The following is a 23,037-nucleotide window of genomic DNA, read 5'->3' as shown; positions in this document are numbered from 1 at the left end:
TGATTCTGAATATCCTATTTATTGGGGCATCGTGTGGGGGTAAGGCACGGCAAAGCCATTTTCCTTTTTTTTTTTTTGCCTCAGTGCCAGCCCACCTGATGACTATGTGTCTTTTATAAATAAGTACAAAGATCAGTAGAAAAGGAAGTCATCTTCTTAGCTCTGGAGAACAATGTTAGAGCTTCAGCTTAGGGTAGAGGTAGGTGTCTATCCTCCCCCAGACCACCCTAGAGGGCCAGAGAGAGCAGCTAGAGGGGCCGTTTGCTACACGTCAGAGGTCCAGGGTCTTTGGTTTGGCCTGGGTTGCAAGCCCAGGGTCATGGCCAGTGAGCTGCCCAGCCTGTGCCCTGGCCCCAGCCCGGCACTCCTTACACTGTAGGAGCCAAGGACAGGATGGGGTCCTCCGCAGGGGCAGCTCCCACTCCCAAGGAGGAAGCCTGCCCCCTTGTCTCTGAAACCGTTTCCTGCCACTGCAGCTTTACAGGCAGGGTAGGGTTGGGCAGGAGGGGTAATACCTGAGGCTGGACGCAGTGCACTGAGGAACGGGGCTGTTTGGTCACAGTGTTGGTTTGGAGGCTTGGGTGTGGCTGTGGCTTAGGTCAGCAGGGAGGATCTGCCAGCGGGGACCATGCTAGGGCAGGAGTGGTGGTGAACCAGGCCCCCCATCCGGCCTGCATGCACCGGCCTGTGGGCATGCCCTCCTTAGCCTGTCAGTCAGCACAGGAATGGCCCCCAGGCGAGGAGATTGGGCTTAACTCTCTCCCCCCAGGCAGACAGAGGCTACTCCTGCATCTGTTCACACGACACCCGGTCTCCTGGGGAACCAAAGAGGAGCCCAAGCCAGTTGTTGGCCTCAGGGAGGGCTGACAAGGAGCCAGTGTGTCACTTAACGGGTGTAGCCAGGCCCGGTGTGAAGCCTGCACCCTGTGACATCTAAACTGTTCTCTGAGAACAGTGTGGTTTTGCGGTGGCTTCCAACAGGCCCTCAGAAACCTCCCTCACTGATCAGGGGATCCATTCTGGTTCTCCTGACTCATTGTGAGAATCAGTTATGTCAGGCTCCCTTCGTGGGTCCTTACAATCCCATATGACAGAAGGGCTGGTGCTACCCAGTCTCTAAGGCTCTTCAGGCTTCCCACACTGGTCTTGTGCGGTGTGCAACAAATACAACCTCTTGTGTCCCTGGGATCAGCTCCCTCGTTGCAAACCTCAGCCCCCCATGGCATCTTGGGGTTCTTCTAGCCAGACTGGCACCATCCAATAACTAAGTCCGCCAGTGGGTGGGTGTGTCAGCTCTGCGCCAGCCCCTGAAGGAGGTGGATCATGTTGTCCAGGCCCCAGAGGTAGCCGTCCTCTCGGTTGCCCTCAACCCAGGGCAGCCGGTGGCTGAGTGTCTGGTGGTCAGGCAGGGCCACCGTCTTGCCGAAGTCGATCATCCACACTTTGGCCAGGCTGGTGCAGTCGTGCACAAAGAGGAGGGAGCTGCCCACCACCTGCAGGAGAGAGGCAGACAGGTCAGGCTCCACCCCAGCAGGCAGCAAACCAGGGTGGCTAACAGCATGAACGCTGGAGCCAGGCTGTTTGGGTTCAAACCCTGGCTCTCTCACTCACTGGCTGTGTGCCCTTGGGTAGGAGACTTAACCTCTCTGTGCATCTGCTTCCTCATCTGTAAAGTGGGATAATGGTAGCTCTAGCCTCCGAGGTGGCTGTGCATATTACATGCATGAATCAGTCCTGTGAAGCACTCAGAACAGTGCCTGGCACAGCAAATGTTATCCTTTTTGTAGCTGGGGTACAAACCCAAAAGCTTATAGGATCCTGAGTAAATCAGGTGAGCCCAGTGGTGACTAAGGAACTGGATAATGCCCTTCCCACGGAAAAGGGCAGCAACTACCCTGCCCCAGAGGGCTGTTGGTGGTGACCTTGGACAAGTGGCTTCCGTCCTCCAGGCCTCAGTTTCCTTGTCTGTAGAGTGGGGATAATGGTTACAGCCCTCCCTCCTGGGTAGCAGTCCAAGTGCCACACAGCTTCGCACACAGCCCGCAGTAGATGCCCCATTCTCTACTAGCGATAGCTTCCTTCCTTCAACTCTGGGTTTGCAAGCCCCTCCCTGTTTCTAAGTTGGTTTCGGATGTCACTGTCCCAGAGAATGGGATCCAGGGCAGGTGGGCAGGTCACTGTCAGAGGCAGGCACTGCCCAGCTCTGAAGGGCATTGGTACCTGGCAAGATGTTGCCATGTCTCCCGACCTGTCAGGGGAAGCTGGAGGTCCCAATTGTGGGAATCCTTTCTTGGGGTCTAAATGTTTGGCAATTCATTTTTGAAAATGTCAAGTCACCAGGTAGGCAAAACCAAACATGAGGACAGATAAAATGGGGGCCCCAGGCCTCCTCTTCACGACTTCTGTGTAAAACACAAAGGCACCAACAAGGACAACAAGAGTGACGCCTGATAAGAACACACCTGACAATACCACCTGGCACATACGGAGGGTCACTATGGGCCGGGCTTTACTGCATTAATTCATTTAGCCTTCAATCCCCGTGAGGCAGGTGCTACTGTTCCCCCCCATTCTACAGATGAGGAGACTGAAGCTGCCTAGAACGGCTGCCCAGGCTCATGTGGATTCATACAGATTTGAACCCAGGTCAGCCTGACTCCCAGCTCAGTGCTCTTTCAGAAAGTCAGCGATACCAGAGGGCAGAGAGAAGAGGCGATTGAGAGGTAGACGGAAAATTTGGAGACACAGGAGAGGATCCCCATGAGTGAACCCCCTCAGCAAGCCCCAGGGAGATGAACGTTTCCAGAAAGACACAGGCTGGTGGGGAAAGGCAAGAACCATAAAACGAGTGATACATGCAACAAAAGTTATCAATAATCATGATTATAAAAAGGACCCCTGGTGGTGCAGTGGGTAAAACATTCGGCTGCTAACCAAAAGCTTGGCGGTTCCACCCCACCAGCCGCTCTGTGGGAGAAAGATGTGGCAGTCTGCTTCTGTAGAGATTTACAGCCTTGGAAACACCCTGAGGCGGTTCTCTGTCCTATAGGGTCGTTATGAGTTGGGACTGACTTTATAGCAGTGGGTTTGGTTTTTTTTCTTTGGTGGTGTGACTAGAAAATAATCTTAAAAGTTAACGAGGAATAGTTTAAACAGAAAAGAGTATTCTTTGATGGTTACTAGAGGGGGAGGGAGGAAGGGAGGGAGAGGTATATTCACTAACTAGATGGTAGACAAGAACAGTTTAGGGGAAGGGAAAGACAAAACACAATATAGGATAGGTCTGCACAACTGGACTAAACCAAAAGCAAACAAGTTTCATAAATTAAACCGAATGCTTTTAAGGCCAGCATAGCAGGGGCAGGGGTTTGGGGACCATGGTTTTCAGGGGGCATATAGGTCAATTGGTATAATAAAATATATTAAGAAGACGTTCTGCATCCCACTTTGGAGAGTGGCTTCCGGGGTCTTAAACGCTAGCAAGCAGCCATCTAAGATGCATCAATTGATCTCAACCCACCTGGAACAAAGGAGAAAGAAGAACACCAAAGACACAAGGCAATTATGAGCCCAAGAAACAGAAAGGGCCACATGAACTAGAGACTACATTAGCCTGAGACCAGAAGAACTAGATGGTGCCCGGTTAAAACCGATCACTGTCCTGACAGGGAACACAACAGAGAACCCCTGAGGGAGCAGTAGAGCAGTGAGATGCAGACCCCAAATTCTCGTAAAAAGGCCAGACTTAATGGTCTGATTGAGACTAGAAGGGCCCCAGAGGTCACGGTCCCTAGACCTTCTGTTAGCCCACGACAGGAACCATTACCAAAGCCAACTCTTCAGACCGGGATTGGATTGGACCACGGGATAGAAAATGATACTCGTGAAGAATGAGCTTTTTGGATCAAGTAGACACATGAGACTGTGTTGGCATCTCCGGTCTGAAAGGGAGATGAGAGGGCAGAGGGGGTCAAAACCTGGCCAAATGGACACGAAAGGGGAGAGTAGAGGGAAGAAGTTGTGCTGTCTCATTAGAGGGAGAGCAATTAGGAGTATGTAACAAGGTGTTTATAAATTTTTGCGTAAGAGTCTGACTTGATTTGTAAACTTTCACTTAAAGCACAATAAAATTTTTTTTAAAAAGTAGAGTTAAATGTGCTTCCACGCTCCAAAGATCACTTGACAGTGGGTCACCTCATGCCCTCAGCAGCCCTACAAGGAAAGGACGACTGTTCTTCCTCTGTTAGGAGGAAGCTGAGGCCCAGAGAGGCAGGCCACATGCCAGGGTCACACGGCTGGTGAGTGGCACAGCCTGCCACCCAGCTCGAGCCCATGCTCCCAACTGCTCCACTTCCCTGAAGTCCCCTCTGCTGCTGACGCTAACAACACAAACCCCAATGCTTGGGGCCTCCTTTTCACAGCCTTGGCCTGTGACTGTGTCAAAGGTTTCCCCTCAGTGCCACTTGAGCCCCAACAACCCCCTCCCAACAGCTCCCATAGTGGCTGGGGCTCTCACCTCATGGGTCTTGAAGAAGGGGGACTTCTCCAGAGCTTCACGAAGTTCTTCTAGGCGGGCCACATACTTTCTCTGTGTGTGAGAGGGAGGGTTTCCTGGTTAGCATAGGGACTTTGTGGGTCCCTACCTACTGTGGGATCTGACCTTGACTCAGCCCAAAGGCATGGGCAGGCCCCAGGCAGGATGGGATATGACGAGCTATGGAGGGGGTGGAATGTATCTGGTGGGACACAGAGGAGACCCACAGTTCTTTGCAGCCCCTCTCATCACGAGGTGGAGTCTGTTTCCTCTTCCCTTTAACCCAGGCTTGGATTCCCTGGGTGGTGCACATGGTTAATGTGCTCAGCTGCGAACCAAAATGGTGGTGGTTTGAGTCCACCCAGAGAAGGAAGGCCTGATGACCTACCTCTGAAAAACCAGCTACTGAAAACCCTATGGACCACAGTTCTACCTGGACACACATGGGGTCACCATGAGTCAGAATTGACTTGACAGCAACTGTTTTGTTGTTGATTTCTAACCTAGGCTTGGTCATTGCTTTGGCCAACAGAACATGGCAGAAATGAGGGTGCTCTTCTGAGCCTACGCATCAAGAGGCTTTGTGTTTTTGCTCGTTTTCTCGGATCCTTGCTTCTACAATGAGAACAAGCCCAGGCTAGCCTGCTGGATCGTGAGAGGCATGTGGCCAAGTCCTAAGCCAAAAGCCAGACATGTAAATGAGGCCATCCTAGACCAGCCAACCCAAGCGAAGCCACCAGCTAGCTGACTGTAGATGCATGAGCAGAGCCAGCCCATACCAGCCAAACCCCGCCCAAAGCAAAGACCCACCGACTTGGGAGCAATAATAAATGGTGATGGTTTTGAGCTGCTACATTTTGGGGTCGTTTGTTATATAGCGAAACCTAACTGACACAAAGGGTATGGGGTCCCTCTCACCAGGATTCCACGATCTCCATCCACAAAGTCCTCCAGCACCTTTGTCACCTGCTCCAGCTCCTGTGTCTTCTTGAAGTTGGTGTTGCAGGTCCCATCAGCTTTCTGCAGGGCATGGGGTGGGGAATAGTGTCATGGCTTTTCCTTCCCACCCCCAACACTGAGCAACCTCAGACACCTCCCTGGGCCACCCACCCTTCTCCCTGCCTCAACACTTGCTTGCTGTTAGGGGAAATCAGCTCACCTGTCCAGCTCAACCCACCCCCAAGTCACACTCTTGAGCAACTGGTCCTTCTAAGTCAGTCTACCCAACGGGGCTGTGGGGAATGGATCTGACTTTGAATGGTGACTCAGCTGCTTCCTAGCTGGGCAGCCTACCTACACAAGTCACTTCACTTTCCTCATCTGGACAATGGGAATTGTGTTGGTATCTATCTCCTAAACTGGCATAAGGATTAGATGAGATTGGGTGTGTAGGATGCATAGCACAGAGCCTGGCCCACAGTAAATACGCACTCAATAAATCAGATGAATGTTATTTTTCAGAGAAGTCACCTAACTCACTCTGCCACTCTGGCAGGTGCTGCGTGGGCACTGGTAACATGGAGGTAATGGGATAGATATACCAGACGAAGGAGGCAGACACTGGATAAAATAATCACAGGCAAAGAGAAGAAAAACAAAGGCATACAGGGGGCTCTGAGTAGGTAAAGAGGGGGCCTTGATCAAGTAGGGTGGAAATCAGGGAGGACTTCCCTGAGGAAGCGAAATTTAAAAGGAGAGAGGAAAATGACTGGGAGTCAACCAGAGGAACAGCAGGGGGAAGAGCATTCCTGGAGGAGGGAACAGAATGTACAGAAGCCCTGTGGCAGGTAAAAGCAGAGCCCTTTGGAGGAAATGAAAGCATTTCACTGTGGCCTGAAGACAGACAAGGAGGAAGAGAGCTTAGCAATGGGGCCAGACCCTAGAGGGCCCTCTAGGCCTCAGAACGCCTCCTGAGGGCACTAGGGAGCCACCGAAGGGTTTTGAGCAGACAAAAAAGACACACTTGGATTTGCAACTTAGACAGCTCAGGCGACGCTGTGGGAAGATAGTCACTCTCATAGATTGCTGGTGGGATGTGCAATGTACAACCCTGGGAAAGGAGTTTGGCCATCTCTAGCAAAAACCAGTGTGTTTATACCTTTGACCCAGGAGTCCTGCTTCTAGGAATCTAGTTTACAGCTAAAACTGCTCACTGGGAAAGTGTTGTATGTACAGTTATTCACTGAGGTATTGTTTGTAATGGCAAAATATGGGAACCACCCAAGTGTCCATCTATAGGGCACCATGGTGCCTCCACAAAGAGAGTATTAATATTACACAGATGAAGAGAGAGTGAGAGAGCAAGGAAGGAAGGGAGAGAGAGAGAGAGAACAAAGGGAGGGAAGAAGGAAAGAGGAAGGAAGGAAGAAGAAAAGCAGTAAAGGAGGAAAGAAACGAAGAAAAAGAAAGAGGACCTCTTTATGAAATGATACTCAAAACTGTCCAGGATATTATTGTTAAGTAAAAATGCAAAGTATCAACCGGTATGTTTTTTGTGTAAGAAAGTAGAAAAAAAACTTATGATATGCAGTGGCATTTGCTTGTATTTGCAGAAAGAAATACCAGAAACTAATAAAGTGGTTTCCCATGAGTAGGCTGGTGGGGTGTAGGGACGGAATGGGAAGGACGACAATAGGGTTGGGAGAGAGATTTCTCAACATTTACCTTTTTATAATATTATTTTGGCTTTTGGACTGTGTGAATCACCGGGCCGTTCTTTCAAGGCACCTCTGGGTAGGTAATGAACCCCTAGCCTTTTGTTAGTAGCTGTGTGCTTAACTGTTTGGGCCACCCAGGGACTGGTGAGGATACCAGTTCAAAATCTAATTTACAAAAATAAAAACACTGCCATCGAGTCAATTCTGACTCATAGCAACCCTACAGGAGAGAGTAGAACTGTCCCATAGGGTTTCTAAAGAGCAGCTGGTGGATTCAAACTGCCAACCTTTTGGTTAGCAGCCAAGCACTTAACCACTGTGCCACAGGGCTCCACAAAAATAAAAGGACTGAAAAAAAAATAAATAACTTCCCCCATAAAGAGAAAATCAAGATCCCTCCAGCTGTTGTGTTGGACAATGGGACAGAGACAGTGACACTAGGTGACAGGAGCCAGGGAGGCTGGGAGTCAGAGAGGCTCAGGCAGATGGAAAAACAAAACCTGGTCTTTGAGGATGTAGGGGGAGAAAGAAGTGTGGCCTCCACCAACTCTGGCCTTTTTATCTTCTGCAGTCTCCCACCATCTCCAGAACTTGCTTCTTTCCAGCTTGCCCCAACACCCACATTCCCTGAGAAGCTTTGCCTCAGATCTAACTCCACGCCCTCTAGCAACAGGCTCTCACCTTGATGCCCTCGATCCGGAAGCCCAGGGTGGAGGTGGAGCTCACAGTCTCCCTCCACTGCATGTAGCGGGGCTTGGTCACTGCACCCTGGGTATGCTCCTCAGGGGTAGGGGCCCCGGGGTCCACAGCCACCATCTTCTCATACATGTCTTTCCGGGGCCGGGGCCGTTCTCGCGCCTTCACTAGCTCCTCCTCCAGATAGGTCCTGGGGACACAGAGGACATGACAAATGAAATTATGAAGAACAAAGCTAGAGGACTCACACACCCTGATATCAAGACATAAAGCTATGAGTGATAGTAGCACAAGATAGACAAATAGATCAATGGGACAGAACAGAATCTACAGATGAATGGGACAGAACAGAATCTACAAACAGACAGACATACGTACATTCACCCAACTTATGACAAGGAAGGCACTGCAATTCATTGGGGGAAGGAAAGCTTTTCAATTAATGGTGCTGAGTCAACGGGATATCCACATCGAAATAAAATGAACCTTGACCCCTACCTCACACCATACACAAAAATTAATTCTTGATGGATTGCAGATCCAGAAGTGAAAGTTAACACAATAAAGTTTGTAGAAGAAAACATAGTATCTTCATGATCTGGAGTAAGCCAAGATTTCTTAAACATAAAAAGTACTATTCATAAATGAAAAAAAAAATTCAAACTGGACTAAATTAAAAGTACTTTTTAAAAAAAAAAAAGTAGATTTGTTTATCAAATGACAGTATTAAAAGAGTGAAATGGCAGAGTGGAGAAAAAAATACATGTATATCTAACAAAGGACTTGTATCCAGAATATATAAAGAATTACAAATCAAAAAGCAAAACACAGCCCAATAGAAAAATGACAAAAAACTCAAAAAGGCACCTCTCCGAAGAGAATTTCCAAATAGCCAATTAGCATATAAAAAGAAGCTCAACTTCTTTGGCCACCCAGAAATAGAAATAAAAATCACAATGAGCTATCACTACACACCCACTAGAATGGTTAACATTTTAAAAACAGACAGTACTAAGTGTTGAGAAGAATATGGAACAATTGGAACTTGTGTACGCTGCTGGCGGAAATGTATATTGGCACGTTCTTCAAGACTGGCCACCCTGACCCTCCACTCCTGCCCCCGACCCCACCTGCTGCCCATCTTGCAATCCATGATAGAGGGGCTCTCAAAGTCTGCCAGAAGATCTTCCATCTGGTTGAAAGTCTGGCCATCCTGCTCCACAATACCATAGTAGGCTGGCACGAAAGGCTGCAGGGGGTCACTCATCAGCTGCTCCAGGCTGCGCTGCTCACACTGACAGAAACGTTTTAGAATCCGACCATCCTCTCCTGCCTGGAAGTTCCCTATGGGAGGGTCAGAAAATGAATCAGAAAGAGAATCCCTCCGTCTCTCTGTATGCATCAGGTCCTAGCCACCATCATCTTTCCTGTCCCTTCTGCAATGCTGTCTCCCCTGCAACTCTCAAGATCTTGGCCAGGGCCAGGAAGGGTAGGGCCTGTTTCTTCTGTCTGCTGTTTAAACTGAGTCCTGTTCAAAGCAGGTTGCTTCCTCATTTGTTTTGTAATTTTGGATTGTGAGCTCATGGTCATCTATGAGAATTTTGTGAGATCTGAATCAAGAGCATGACTCTTCCAAGCAGATTTGCATTTGCTTCTGCCTAGAGTTCCAACCAGGAACTAACAACTGGGGTCTATTTAAGTTAATTTATAAACCTGGGGTTTCCTGGACCATACAGATAGTATAGACTAGAATTCCAAATTCTTATTCTGGCAAATTGTATTTCAGATTATAATTTCCACAGATGGCTACAACACTATCTCCTGTCCCAAACACTGTTCTAGAATTTTGCCACTCCCCATCAAGAAGTAGAGTCTACTTCCTCTCTCCTTGAATCTGGAAGGACTGTGGCAGAAGTGATGCTGCATGACCTCAAAGTCTAGGGGATAAAAGGAGATGCAGCTTCTGCCTTATTGGCCGAGACATGTGCCTTTGCAGTCCTCAGCTGCCATGTAAGAAATCCAACTATCCTGAGGACACCATACTGTGAGGAAACCCAAGTAGCTACAAGGAGAAGTCACACATAGGCTTTGCAGCTACAAACCCCAGCTGAGGCCTCAGCCAACAGCCATTATCAATTGCCAGGCATATGACTCAATGAACCTCCAAAAGTTTCTAGGTTCCAGACTTTGAATTGTCCTAGTTGACTTTCCAGAGATCACAGACGAGAGACAAGCCAACCTTCCTGGGCCCTGTTTGAACTCCTGATGTAAAACCTGTGAGGATAATAAAATGGTTGTTTTCTTCCATTAAATTAGCTCTTTTTAAGAACTACTAAGTTTTGAGTTTTTTTTTTTTTTTTTTTAACAGTAAGACAATTGCAGCACAGTTAGAGTTATAGCAGTGTAATACAGCAACAGTAACTAGGACTCATACAAATGGCAGGCCCATTTACCCACTCTTGAGGGGGGCCTTGCCTTTTCCCACTCAGATCTAAGGATGAATAAGACAGACAAGCTCACTTATTGTCTCCCTTTGCTGGTGGGCATGGTTTGTCTAGGTCAGCCCACTGCTTATTTTTGTAAATAAAGTTTTACTGGAACACAGACATGCTCATGTGTTTACCTACTGTCTATGGTGGCTTTTGTGTTGCAACAGCAGAATGGATTTGCAACAGAAACTGTATAGCTTGCAAAACCTAAAAGATTTATTATATAGCCCTTTACGAAACAAGTTTGCCGACCCCTGGTCTGGTCTATCTTTTCACTGTGGTATAGCCTTCAAAAGTACCAGCTTTATGTGGGGTCTCAGTCCACGTTTTTCACATTATGCGGGCCCAAAGGCAGCGCAAATAACTACCATTCATCAAGAATCAATATGAGTTATCTCTAGTCCTTGGTACATCCTGCCAATAGAAGTATATGATTTTCCTATGTGACAGATTAGGAAACTAAGGTCCAGAGAGGGAAAGTCACTTGCCCAAGGTTACCCAGCAGGGATTCAAACCCAGGGCAAATATTCACTATGTTCCTCATCTCCAAAAAAGGAATATATTCCTGCCCACTAATGTTGGATGGGCCCTGTAACTTGCTTTGGCCAATGGGATATTAGCATCTCATTGAAATATACTTGAGTGGTCAGCTTGCCCTTTTGTATTTCTGCCCCAGCCATAAGAAAAACTTGCCTTGGTTGTCTCACTGGTCCAAGGAGGGAGAGACTCACGGAGCACACGTGGACTCACTGCTCCACCTGGAGCCAAGCCCAGCCTAGGGCAGTTGACTTCCAGCCAACCCACAGGTACCTGAGTGAGAATTGGTGACTGCTGTTTTAAGGCACTGTGTGTGGGGGTGACTTGTTACACAGCACTACTGATACAGTGGCCAAGCAAACCAGGTCCCTGGCTGTTAAGACTAGAAGGCACCCCCACAGCAGCTTTGGCGTCAGCTCCCACTTCCTTTTCAGTTCCTTTCATTTTTTGACCCCTGAGGATTTTTTTTTTAGAGGATTACCTGCTTTTCTTAGCTGTGTATTTTTTAAAAATGCTTGTTATATTTCATCCAGCATTTCTACTTTTTTTTTTTAACTGAATCTTTTAAAAGGTTATCTAGTCTATCGTATTGCCTGGAACAAAATTATTCTCCTTAAGTAATAACAGCAGAGTTCTTCTTTAGAGGTCAGCTCCTAGGACAGTGATTCAGTGGGTGGGGTGTGGAGTCAGGTCTGGGTCCAAATTCCAGGTCTGCCACTCACAGGCTGTAGGACTCAGCACAAGTGATTCTACTTCTCTGGGCCTCAATTTCTTTATCTGGAAAATGGAACTCATAGTCAAATTTACCTCGGGGGGGGGGGTCGCTGGACCAGAGAGGTAACACTTATTGAGCACTACTATACTTTATATCTACCAACTTATTTATTCTTCACCCAGTGAGGTTATTATCCCCATTTTACAGCTCAGAATACCACCCAGTGAGGTTATTATCCCCATTTTACAGCTCAGAATACCAAGGCACAGAGAGGTTAAGGTACTTGCTCTTAGTCACACAGCCAGGAAGTGGAAAAGTGTGGATTTAAACCTAGACCAATTAGTTCTAGTGTCTCGCCTGCTGGCCCTTATACGATACCAACTTTCCGTCATGGACAGGAACATGAGCTCATGGGAAGTGCTGAGTAAGCACAAGGCCTGGAACAGAACAAATGCCTGGTTGGTATTATTCTTCCTGTTTTCCCATCAAACTCTTTTTAAAAAGAAAATTTGCATTGCTTTGGGGATGTTGCTCAAGAGGCAAGAGAACATAGTGCTTACGAGCCAGGGTTCTGGAGCCAGGCTGCCTGGGGTCAAATTGAACTCTGCCCCTCACCAGCTGTGTGCCCTTGGACAAATCACTTCAACTCTGGGAGCCTCAGTTTTTTCATCTTGAAGATGGGAAAATAGTATCTCCCTCCTACAGTTCCTGTGAGGACACAGGTAGGTGCACAGTGAGCACTGTTTGCATTCTTACCATGTGTCAGGCACTGGGGAAAAATTAGACACCACTTATTGGGTGCATGGAGCCCTGGTGGTGCAGTGGTTAAGAGCTATGACTGCTATCCAAAAGGTTGGCAGTTTGAATCCACCAGCCACTCCTTGGAAATCCTATGGGGCAGGTCTACTCTGTCCTATAGGGTCATATGAGTTGGAATTGAGTTGACAGCAATGGGTTTATTGGGTGCCCACAATGAGCTAAACAAGGAGAAGAAATTTTGAATCACAACTGCTTCGTGAGAGCATGACAGGAACTTCTGTTAGGCTCTAGGGAAAAAGAGAAATGGAGCTATCTACTGAACACCTACTGTGTGCTGGGTACTCTGCTATGCTCTGGGTAAAAAGAGAAATGGTGGATTGTCATTTACAGAGCACTTACCATGTGCTGAGCAAAACTTTGGGTAAAAAAAAAGCAGCAAGTTCGAATGTATTAAACACGTGCTTTGGGGGTGCAGGGGACACTGTGCTAAGCTCTGGGTAAAAAAAGAAATCAGGACACTGTGTGTTGAGCACCTAGAATGTGCTAGAAACTGTGCTCCTCAGTGCTAGACACAGTGTGCCAGGTCCTAGGGGAGAACCATTACAGCCACTATTTATTTAAGACCTATTATGTGCTGGGCACAGGGAGGGGACAGGGAATGATAACCTCCAATTATGAGAGGACTGTCCCTCAGTCCCCATAAATATTTTAACTCTTTGGTGAATCCCTCAAAGGATGTATGATTATCTCCATATACAGATGAGGAAGCTGAGGCTCAGCAAGAGAAAGTAACTTGCCCAGGGTCATCCACAAATAGACCAGAACTGAGATTTGACACCAGGTCCATCTGGCCAGAACTGGGGCCCTTCTCCACCACACTAGGATAACATGGACCAGCCGTGACACATGGCAGGCTGGTCCCAGGCCTAAGGACTTCCTATAACAACTGCATGAGATAGGGACTGCCACCAAGTCCATTTTACAGATGGGGAAACTAAGGCTCAGAGAGCTGCCCTTTCACCAGCCCCAGGTGTCTCTGTCCACCGCCCCCAGCTCTCACCAGCATGTCCGGACAGCTGGACCCATGGGTAGTGTTTACGGAAGGAGACCATGAAGGGTGAATACTTCAGAACTGTCTTCAGCCTCTTCCATGGCTTGTTCTGTGTGGGACAGAGCAGGGTGGGGTCAGGGCCAAAGCCAGGGAGAGGTGGGAGCAGGCGTACTGTGATGAGAGGCAACAAAAGTGGACCTGCGATCCTTCTAGACACAGGGGGTTTCCTGGGATTGCTTTTCCCTAGCTTGTCAAATCCCACTGAATCCAACACTCACAGGATTTCCCCCCAAAGGGCCTCAGCAAAGCTAGGGGAGGATTTTATGTCTCTATCCATTTCTGTCTCTGTCTCCATCACTTTCTTCATATCTGTGTCTCTCTCTGTCTCTATCCTTCCCACTGGCTCACACTGGCCTTCAGAGCCAATGTGTGCATTAGGACAAGCTAAGCTTTGTTGTGGTAACAACCAACCTCCTAGTATCGCCACTACTCCCTTCTCCCAACACACACTGAAAAGGCAGAAGCCCCATTTCTGTCCCTGAACCAGGTCAAGTCTTCCAAGGAAAAAGACAGAGACAGGTTGGAGGCAGACCCACAGAGAGAGATAGGTGACAAAATGAAGACAGAGAAGGGGACAAAGACAGAGACTGTGACAGTCCTGAGTGCTCATCACCAAATAGTTCCAACTCTTCCCCCTTCCAGGGACTTCCCTGCCCTCCTGAACTTAGGTCATTGACTTGCTTTCCCCAATGAAACGTGAGCAGAAGGGTCACTTCAGGCCAAAGCGGTAAGAGACAGCGTGTGACTCTCCATGTTCTTTCCTCCGCTGGAGTCTCCCTCAGCCCGGGCCCCTGAGTGAAGACACCATGGAGCAGAGCCCCTCAACCACCACTGACCCCTGGTCAATCTGTAGTGGGCACAAAAACAACTCTTTGTTATCTGAAACCACTGAGACTTGGGGGTTGTTTGTTACTACTGCAAATTCTGACCAACCCTGACTAACACAGAGGCAGACACAGAGTCAGTAGAGTCTGTAAATGACAAAAACAGAAATACAGAGAGGCAGCGAGGCAGACAAAGAAAGTAAAGACAAAAAAAAAAGATGTGTAGATGCAGAGAATAACAGAGAAAAAGAGGGGAAAAAAAAAAACAGAGAAGCAAATACAGGGATCAGGTTGTATCACGTTGACTATGAATTTCTTGAAACAAGGTTAGTCTGATTCTCAGCACGCATGTGCAAGCATGGACGCGCGGGTGCGCGCATGCGCGCGCACACACACTCTCTGCCCTAGGCAAATAGTGGGCACTTTGCAAGTTTTGGGAGAGTAGCTCTCCTGTGGAGCTATGGTGGTGCAGTGGTTAAAACACTCGGCTGCTAACCGAAAGGTTGGCCGTTCAAACCCACCAGCCGTTCCACAGGAGAAAGATGTGGCAGTCTACTTCTGTAAAGACCACAGCCTTGGAAACCCTGTGGCGCAGTTGTGCTCTGCCCTATAGGGTCACTATGAGTCGTACTCATGGCAAGGGGTTTTGGCCTTCTCCAGAGAAGGAAGTTGTGTGGCTCTTATCCACCCCCTCCCCAAGATCAAGGGCATGTTCTTCTCTCCCAACCCCTCAGAGCCCAGCTGCCTAGCAGACACCAGGGTGTTGGACCGCAGGATCCAGGAAGGGCTAGTCCCTCCCCGCTGAGGGCTGCCAGCCCGGAGGAGGAGGTGATTAATAAAGGTTCCTGTTTACTAACCACCTGGAACATTCCAAGCACAATAACAAAGACTCAGTGTGCCATAACCGACTTAATCCTAAAAACACAACCCCAGGAGGACTGTAGTCTCTGGGTTCCAGAAGAGGAAGCAGAGGACCAGAGGGGTGAAGTCACTTGCCTAACATCACACAGCACAGTGCTGGGATTCCAGCTCTGACCTGACCTCACAGTTCTGGGGCTTCCCCTCCAACCCTGCTGGACTATAAACTCATGAGGGCAGGGACTGGGGTGGTCGAGGTCACGACTGTGTCCCCAACACATGGCCTGGCACAGACAGGTGCTCAGAAAATATTGCTTGAATTGAAGGAAGCTAGTTGAGACTGTCTTTTTTTTACTCATAAATATATTTAGTATCAACTGTCTCTAATTTTTTATCTAATCTGGAGCCCTGGTGGCACAGTGGTTAAGTGTTCAGCTCCTAACCAAAAGGTTGGCAGTTGGAATGTACCAGCCGCTCCTTGGAAACCCTATAGAGCAGTTGTACTCTGTCCTGTAGGGTTGCTATGAGTCAGAATTGACTATATGGCAACGGGTTTTGTTTTTGGTTTTGGTTAATGGTTAATCTAGATGTCCCTGGGTGGTGCAAACAGTTAAGGACTCAACTACCAGGCAAAGGGTTGGTGGTTCTAACCCACCCAGAGGCACCTCAGAAGACAGGCCTGGTGATCTGCTTCTGAAAGGTCACACTGCCTTGAAAAACCCTGTGGAGCAGCTCTATTCTGTACATGTGGGGTCTCCATGAGTCGGAATCCATTCAATAGCAACTAACGACAACACAAATGGTTAATCTGGGCTTTCTCAGATGGTTTTATGTCCCTTCTTCCAGGAACCCCTCTCTGATACCCAGGTCTGTCCGCTCACTTGCTCTGAGTCCCACAACCCTCCAGGCTTCCCTCATCCCAGCCCTGACCGCTCTCAGCTGCCATAGTCTACTGATGTGTCTGTCTCCCCACTGGCCTGGGAGCCCCATGAAGGCAGGACTGGGGCTGTCGTGGTCACTGCTGTGTCCCCAGCAAAGTCAACATAGGGACGGACACATGGGAGGGGCTCAGAGACTGTTGTCTGATGACAATGGATGTGAAGAAAGGAAGGAAAGAGGGAAGGAAGGAACGAAGGAGGAAAAGAGGCAAGGAAGCTGGGCCTTTAAGGTCAGACAGGATTTCAAAATGAAGCAAGAAGGAAAAGGAAGCAGGGTGTTCTGGGAAGTAGGAACAGCTTAAGCAACGTGTGGAGGCAGGATGGCAGCCGGGGGTTCGAGGAACAATGTGTACTTAGGTTTAGTGACAACAGAGGGTGTCAGGAGGGGAGAGGAGAAGCCTGAAGACAGGATGCTTTGAACACAGGACTGAAGTCCTGACACTATCACAAAGGCCCTGGGGAGCCATGGAAGGTGCCAGAGAGGGAATGTGTCTGGTCAGAGCTGGGCCAAGGAGGCAGGTCCTGGAAGGATCAGGAAAAACTGGAGACAGGGAGGTCTGGGAAGAAAGCAAGTTACAGACAGAGCCATAGACCACAGTGGTTAAAATGACTGGATGTTAAACTCAGCCAGAACCAAGTTAAGATCCTGGCTCTGAGCTGGCCTGGCCAACCCTGAGCAAGTGACCTCATCTCCCTCTGCCTCAACTTCATCGGGAAAATGGAGACAATAGAAATCCAACCTCATGGTGGAGCCCTGGTAGCACAGTGGTTAAGAGCTCAGCTGCTAACCAAAAGGTTGGCAGTTCAAATCCACCTTGGAAACCCTATGGGGCAGTTCTATGGGTCCTACAGGATCATTATGAGTCAGAATCGACTCAACAGCAACAGGTTTTGTTTTTGTTTTTTTGAACCTCACAGTGTTGTTCTGAGGATTCAAACAGGGAACACATATAAATCACCCAGAATAGAGCCTGGCATACAGTAAGTGCTCAATAAAGGTTGGCTAAGGAGCCCTGAAAACCCTGGTGGCGTAGTAGTTAAGAGTCTGGCTGCTAACCGAAAGGTCGGCAGTTTGAATCCAACAGGCCCTCTTTCGAAACCAGTTAAGAGCTCGGCTGCTAATCAAAAGGTCAACAGTTCAAATCCACCAGCTGCTCATTGGAAACCCTATGGGGCACTTCTGCCCCATCCTATAGGGTGGCTATGAGTTGGAATTGACTCAACATGTTTGGATTTTTTTTTTTTTTTAAGGAGCCCTGGGGCACAGTGGTTAAGAGCTCAGCTGCTAACCAAAAGGTGGGCAGTTCAAACCCACCAGCCACTCCCTGGAAACCCTATGGGGCAGTTCAACTCCGTCTTATAGGGCTGCTATGAGTCAGAATTGACTTGACAGCAATGGGTTTGGTTTTCTTCATGATCATTAGGGAGCCCTGGTGGCTCAGTGGTTAAGAGCTTGGCTGCTAACCAAAAAGGTCAGCAGTTCGAATCCACCAGCCACTCCTTGGAAACCCTATGGGGCAATTCTGCTGTGTCCTATAGGGTCGCTAGGAGTTGGAATTGACTTGACAGCAATGGGTTTGGGTTTTTTTTGTTTTTTTGATCATTATTAGTAAAAGGCACAGTGGTGCATATTTAAAAGCATGGACTCTGGGCCTAGATGGCCTGGGTTTGAATCTCAGCTCTGTGTCTTCCAAGGTGTGTGATCCTGGACTATCAGTTTGACCTTTCTGTGCTGCAGTTTCCTCATCTGTAAAATGGAAACAATAATAGCATCTCCCTCATAGGGCTCCTGTGAGGATTAATTGAATTAAAAGCATTTAGCACAGGGCTGGGCATGAGTGAGTGCCAGCTGCTATTATTAGCAGTAGTAGTATTTACCCACTTCCAGCTCAGGATTCTGAGATACCAAGGAGGTGAGCAAGTAGGCAGAGAGAAAAGCAAAGCCAGAAAGCCCTGAAGAGCCAGCTCCTTTGCCCTAGCACAAGCAAGTAGAGGCAGGTCTGTCGGTCTCTCATGTCGATGGCCACCTGTGTGAACATGTCCCTAAGGGAGGTATGTGGGGTGAGGGGGCCCAAGGCAGAATTCACTGAGGAGCCCGAGAGGATGGGAGGACCCAGCGAACAGGCTGGCAGGCATGACACTCCCAGACCCACGTGAGGCAAAACCAGCCCTCCTGATTCACCAGGGGAGAACCGCACCCAAGCTGGGGGCAAGGGTGGGGGCTGTAAACAAGAGTCTGCAGGGACACCTGGGGAGGAGAACCAGGGCTGGGGGTAAGGGGAGACTGGGAGGGCCCTGGCTAGGCTGAAGTTCCTTACTATTTGGGTTCTCACAGCCCTTTGAGAACCTGATGAAAGCTGGGGGCTCATCCCTAGAAAAATGTACAAGTCGGCTAAATGGTGGAGAAGAAGGCTCCCAGACCCCTTAAGGTAGCCACAGGCCCTAGAAGGATAAATTTGGGATAGGAAGTGCACCCTTTCTGTCTCTTTATTCCCGTGTTCTTCAGATTTGGGGGTCACAGGCTCTCCAAAGGACCCGATGGGATTTACAGACTCTTGCTCCAGAATAAGTGTGCACACACAATCTCACAATTTCAGGGGTTCTTGGGTGTCCTGAAGTTGGTCACCAGCCCTCCGTTTTAGAATCTAGGACTAGAAAGGGTGGGAGAAAGGACAGAAGAAACTTGGGCAGTGGGGGGAAGGGGGCGTCCCTACAGAGGGTTAGTAACCAGGGGTTCAGAGGCAGAAAGTCAGTGAATGGTGATGAAATTACTAGCAGGGAGCTGAGACAAAACCGACAGAGAATTTCTCAGTTACAGGCAGGGGGATAAGAGGTCGGGAGATGTGGCTTGGGGGCAGATGGGTCCCACTCACCCCAGACCTGTCCTCGGGGTCGCTGGCACCTCCGCCCCCAGCCACCACGTCATCCTCAGACTCGTCGAAAGAGGAGGCAGAGGAAAAGCCGCCACTGCACCCCTCAAACTGGGAGGGGGGTCCCATCGGCTGGGCCTCAGGCTCAGGGGTCTCAGGGGTGATGATGAGGCGGGGAACAGAGCACAGGGGTCTACACGTCAGGTGAGAGTACAGGTGAGTCACCAACTCCCCAGGCTCTGGTTCCTCTAATGGGGCATCTCGGTTGGGCTCTTCTGAAAGACAGTGTGTCCCAGGCTCTGTCCGTGGTCCATCAGTGCTAGCCGGTGTCCAGAAGCCATCGGTATCTTGTTGTACTGGGAAACTGTCAGGGCCAGACTGTGTGAAAGCTATTTCCGAATCCCGTTGTGTCTGGGATCCAACAGCCTGCGGCTCTGTCTGGGGGCCTTCAGTATCCTGTTGTGTTCTGGGACCATCAGTGTACAATTCTTTGCAGGAGCTGTCAGCACTTGGCTCTGTTGAGGGACAGGCCCCCCCTAGCTGAGTCCAGGCACTGGAACTGTTCTGGTGGATCCAGAGGCCATCAGCCCAGAACCTGTCCCTCTTTGGCAAGATCTGCCGCCCGTCTATCTCTATCCAGGGCCCATCAACCCCTGGCTGTGTCCGGAGACTGCCCCTCTCTGTCTGAGACTGGAGGTCAGACCTGTGTGGGTCAGTCCAAAAGCCATCTCTCCGAGTCCGCGTCCAACCACCGGCCCTCTCCAGCTCTAACCAGTGGCTGCTACTTTCTGGATGTGAAAGGAGCCTGGACCTATCTGGGTCTGTCTTTTGCCTGGGCCTCTTGGTCTCACCTCCAAGGCCAGCTGCCTCCAGTTCAGCCTGTCCGTCCGTCCAGGATTCTGTCCGAGGATCGTCTGTCTCCAGCTCAGGCCCGAGGCCGGCCCTCTCGGGCTCGGTGTGGAGGCTGGACTCCTCAGTCCGGGCCCGGGGTCCGCCCCCCTCCGGCCGCCCTGCCAGGCCCCCTGCGCCGGGCCCTGGTCGCTGCTGTCCCGGCTGCCACCGCCGCCCCGCTCGCGGCGCCTCCAGTCCCAGGCTCGTGCGGGCCGCTCGGGGCAGCAACCCGGCCTCCGCCTCGCTCTGGCTCCCACGGCACGGGCAGCGCCTCATGCCCGCTTCCTGGGTTCGGACTTCGGCCTGATCCGGCCCCTCCGGCCCCTTTAAGTCCCGCGAGGGGTGTGGCTGGGGAGTCCGACTCCTGGGTTCCGGCCCACGGAGCTCTGGCCCGCCCGGCCAAGCAGGGGTTAACCGATACTCCCCCCTCCTTTGGGGAAAGCCCCGAGGCCCCGCCCCGCCGGACGTGACGTAACGGGGCGGGGATTGCCCTGGTTCTGCCCGCCTCCGTGGTAAGGGGATGCCGAGGAGCGCCGGACGCTGGTTCATCGCAGATTTGGGGGAGTTAGGGTCCCGGGCGTAGGCGGGCCCTGAGGGCTTCTGGGGATGGTGGGGCGGAAGACCCGTAAAACCCGTGACTAATTTAACCTCCGTACACTTGGATTAACCAATTCAGCACCCCTACAATCCCCGGTCCAACCCGTGCGCCCACTCTTCACGTACTTAAGAATCCCTTAGGTGTGAGTTCGAGTCCCGTCTCTGCCACTTTCTAGCGGTGTTCCCTTAAGCAAATGATTTACGCTCCCGTCCCCTCCTTTTCCCCTCCCAGCCCCAGGTTCAGTTTTCTCACCTGTAAAATGAGAATACATTTAATTGATTGAAAAATGGATTTTCACCGCCACAAGAGGCATGCACTTCTTCCAGCAGGAAAATTGAAGTCCAGAGCTTTAACGCTCACTTCCTATGTGATCTTCCCCAACAGACTTGACCCCTCGGAGACTCAGTTTCTCATCTGTAAAGAGGGCTAGTAATGGTGACTAACTCACAGAGTTGTTATGGGGATTAATTTATATTTTCACACTGCTTTATGGCGGGCACTGAACTCATAGTTTCCTTCCCCAGATCTTGTGAGGTAGGGCTGGCCGTCATCCCCATTGCATAAGCAAGGAAACAGAGGCACACAAAGACCAAAGCAGAGTCCAAGATCACACTCCTAGGCTGTGTGGATTCAAGCCCAGGCCCCAGCCTAGTCCCATCTAATCCAAAGTCTGGGCTTTCCGTCCCTACTGGATGGCATAGTGGTTAACAGCTACGTCTGCTAACCAGAAGGTTAGTAGTTTGAATCCACCAGGTGCTCCTTGGGAACTCTATGGGGCAGTTCTGCTCTGTCCTGTGGGATCACTATGAGTTGGAATCGACTTGATGGCGACCGGTTTGGTATTTAGTTTCTCTGCTAGAACTGCCTCCTGCATGGCTTCCATCCCACTCAGGGTAAAAAGCCACATTGCAGTCCATTATACCCTGCGTAGTTTGGCTCTGATTTCCTCCCTAACCTCATCTCATCTCCTCCTTCTCTCCCCCTCACTGATCTCTTTACTATTCCTCCAAGATACTTAGAACCTTCTCACTGCAGGGCCTTCGGACTGGCTTGTTCCCTCTGCTTGGAATGCTCTTGCCCCAGAAATTCTTAACTCCTTCGGGTCTTTGTTTATGTCCTCAGTGAGGCCTTCCCTGACAACTCTGTTTAAGAGTCATAATCCTCCCTCCACTTCCTGCCCTTTCCCTGCTTTATTTTTCTCTTTAATGCCTGTCACCTTCTTTATATATACACTTATTTTGTTTATGGTGTTGGTGAAGAATATTGAATATATTGTGGACTGCCAGAAGGATGAACAAATCTGTCTTGGAAAAAGCACAGCCAGAATGCTCCTCAGAAGCAAGGATGGTGAGACCTTGCCTCATATACTTTGGACATGTTATCAGGAGGGACCAGTCCCTGGAGAAGGACATCATGCTTGGTAAAGTAGAAGATCAGTGAAAAAGAGGAAGAGCTTCATTGAGATGGATTGACGCGGTGGCTACAACGATGGACTCAATCATAACGTTGATTGTGAGGATGGTGCAGGACTGGGCATTGTTTCATTCTGTTGTACACAGGGTCTCTATTAGTTAGAACCAACTTGATGGCACTTAACAATGACATTTTGTTTATTGTGTCCCCTGCCAGAAGCCAGCACCACAAGGGCAAGGATTTTTACCTATTTTGTTCCTTGCTGTGTCCCCCAAATCAAAACCCACTGCTGTCAGGTTGATTCCGACTCATAGTGAGTCATAGTGACCCCAAAGGGTTTCTGAGGCTGTAAATCTCTACGGAAGTAGACAACCACATCTTTCTTTCGAGGAGACGTTGCAGGTTTTGAACCACTGACCTTTTGGTTAGCAGTCATTTGCTTTAACCACTGCACCAGCAGGATTCTGCTGTGTCCCCAGCACCTGGAGGAGCACACAGTGCTTGATAAAAGTTTTGAAAGGAATGAATTTTCTGTAAGAAAGCTTTCTCATGTATAGAGCACTTGTTCTGTGCTGAGCTTTTTACAGACGTTACTTCACTTCTCTCAACAACACTGAGCAAGAGGGGATGCCACCGCCCCATTTTACAGAAGAGGACACTGAGGCTCAGAGGTCTACCCCTGTCAAGCTTTTGCTTGTAGCACCTGGGCTATCTGATATGACCTCACGTTTGTGAAGCATGTGGTGCCAGGGCTGGCACAGCCAGCCACAGCCCTGGCGGGTTGGTTATTGCCATAGGTGCTTTTTATATACTTTTCCCCCAAGGGTGGGGTGTCACTCAACTCCTGAGTCAGACCCTCACTGTCGGCAGGGGGTGGGGGTGCTGTTTGTCTTGAAACTGAGTCACCCAGGGAAGGACACAGGTACAGACCTAAGGCTATAAAATGAGTCATCTCTCCACAGACCAATGAGAATTCAAAAGCAGGAGTCCTCTGGCACATCATACAGGCTGGGAAGCTGAGGCCGAGAGAGGGTTGAAGACCCATCTGAGGTCACACAGCACAGGGACATTCAGGAGGCCAAATTTCCAGCAAGGAGGGGGAGGATGTGGAGAAAGCATCACATTCCTCCCTTTCCCAGCGGGAAAG

General features: G+C 49.6%; 1 protein-coding gene across 1 annotated transcript; it reads right to left on the bottom strand.

The window, feature by feature from the left end:
- Positions 1 to 20,294, bottom strand: ITPKC (inositol-trisphosphate 3-kinase C). Its single transcript, XM_003420783.4, has 7 exons — positions 18,992 to 20,294; positions 13,448 to 13,547; positions 9,018 to 9,231; positions 7,873 to 8,077; positions 5,453 to 5,554; positions 4,517 to 4,588; positions 1 to 1,493 (listed from the first exon to the last, which is right to left on the bottom strand). The coding sequence occupies exons 1-7, from the start codon at positions 20,153 to 20,155 to the stop codon at positions 1,290 to 1,292; spliced, it is 2,061 nt and encodes a 686-aa protein (XP_003420831.1). The 5' UTR covers positions 20,156 to 20,294; the 3' UTR covers positions 1 to 1,289.
- Between the last annotated feature and the right edge of the window lie 2,743 nt (positions 20,295 to 23,037).

This window comes from Loxodonta africana, chromosome 11 (assembly GCF_030014295.1).
Source record: "Loxodonta africana isolate mLoxAfr1 chromosome 11, mLoxAfr1.hap2, whole genome shotgun sequence".
NCBI classification, from domain to species: domain Eukaryota; kingdom Metazoa; phylum Chordata; class Mammalia; order Proboscidea; family Elephantidae; genus Loxodonta; species Loxodonta africana.
This window is presented reverse-complemented; position numbering and strand designations above follow the sequence as displayed.

Bases quoted from the DNA above. Each gene is read 5' to 3' on its own strand.
- ITPKC (XM_003420783.4), bottom strand. From the start codon at position 20,155: ATGAGGCGCTGCCCGTGCCGTGGGAGCCAGAGCGAGGCGGAGGCCGGG. The intron at 13,548-18,991 runs GTGAGTGGGACC...TGTCCCACACAG, and splicing joins ACCCCGAGGACAGGTCTGGG to AACAAGCCATGGAAGAGGCT. The intron at 4,589-5,452 runs GTGAGAGGGACC...TCTCACACACAG, and splicing joins ATGGAGATCGTGGAATCCTG to AGAAAGTATGTGGCCCGCCT.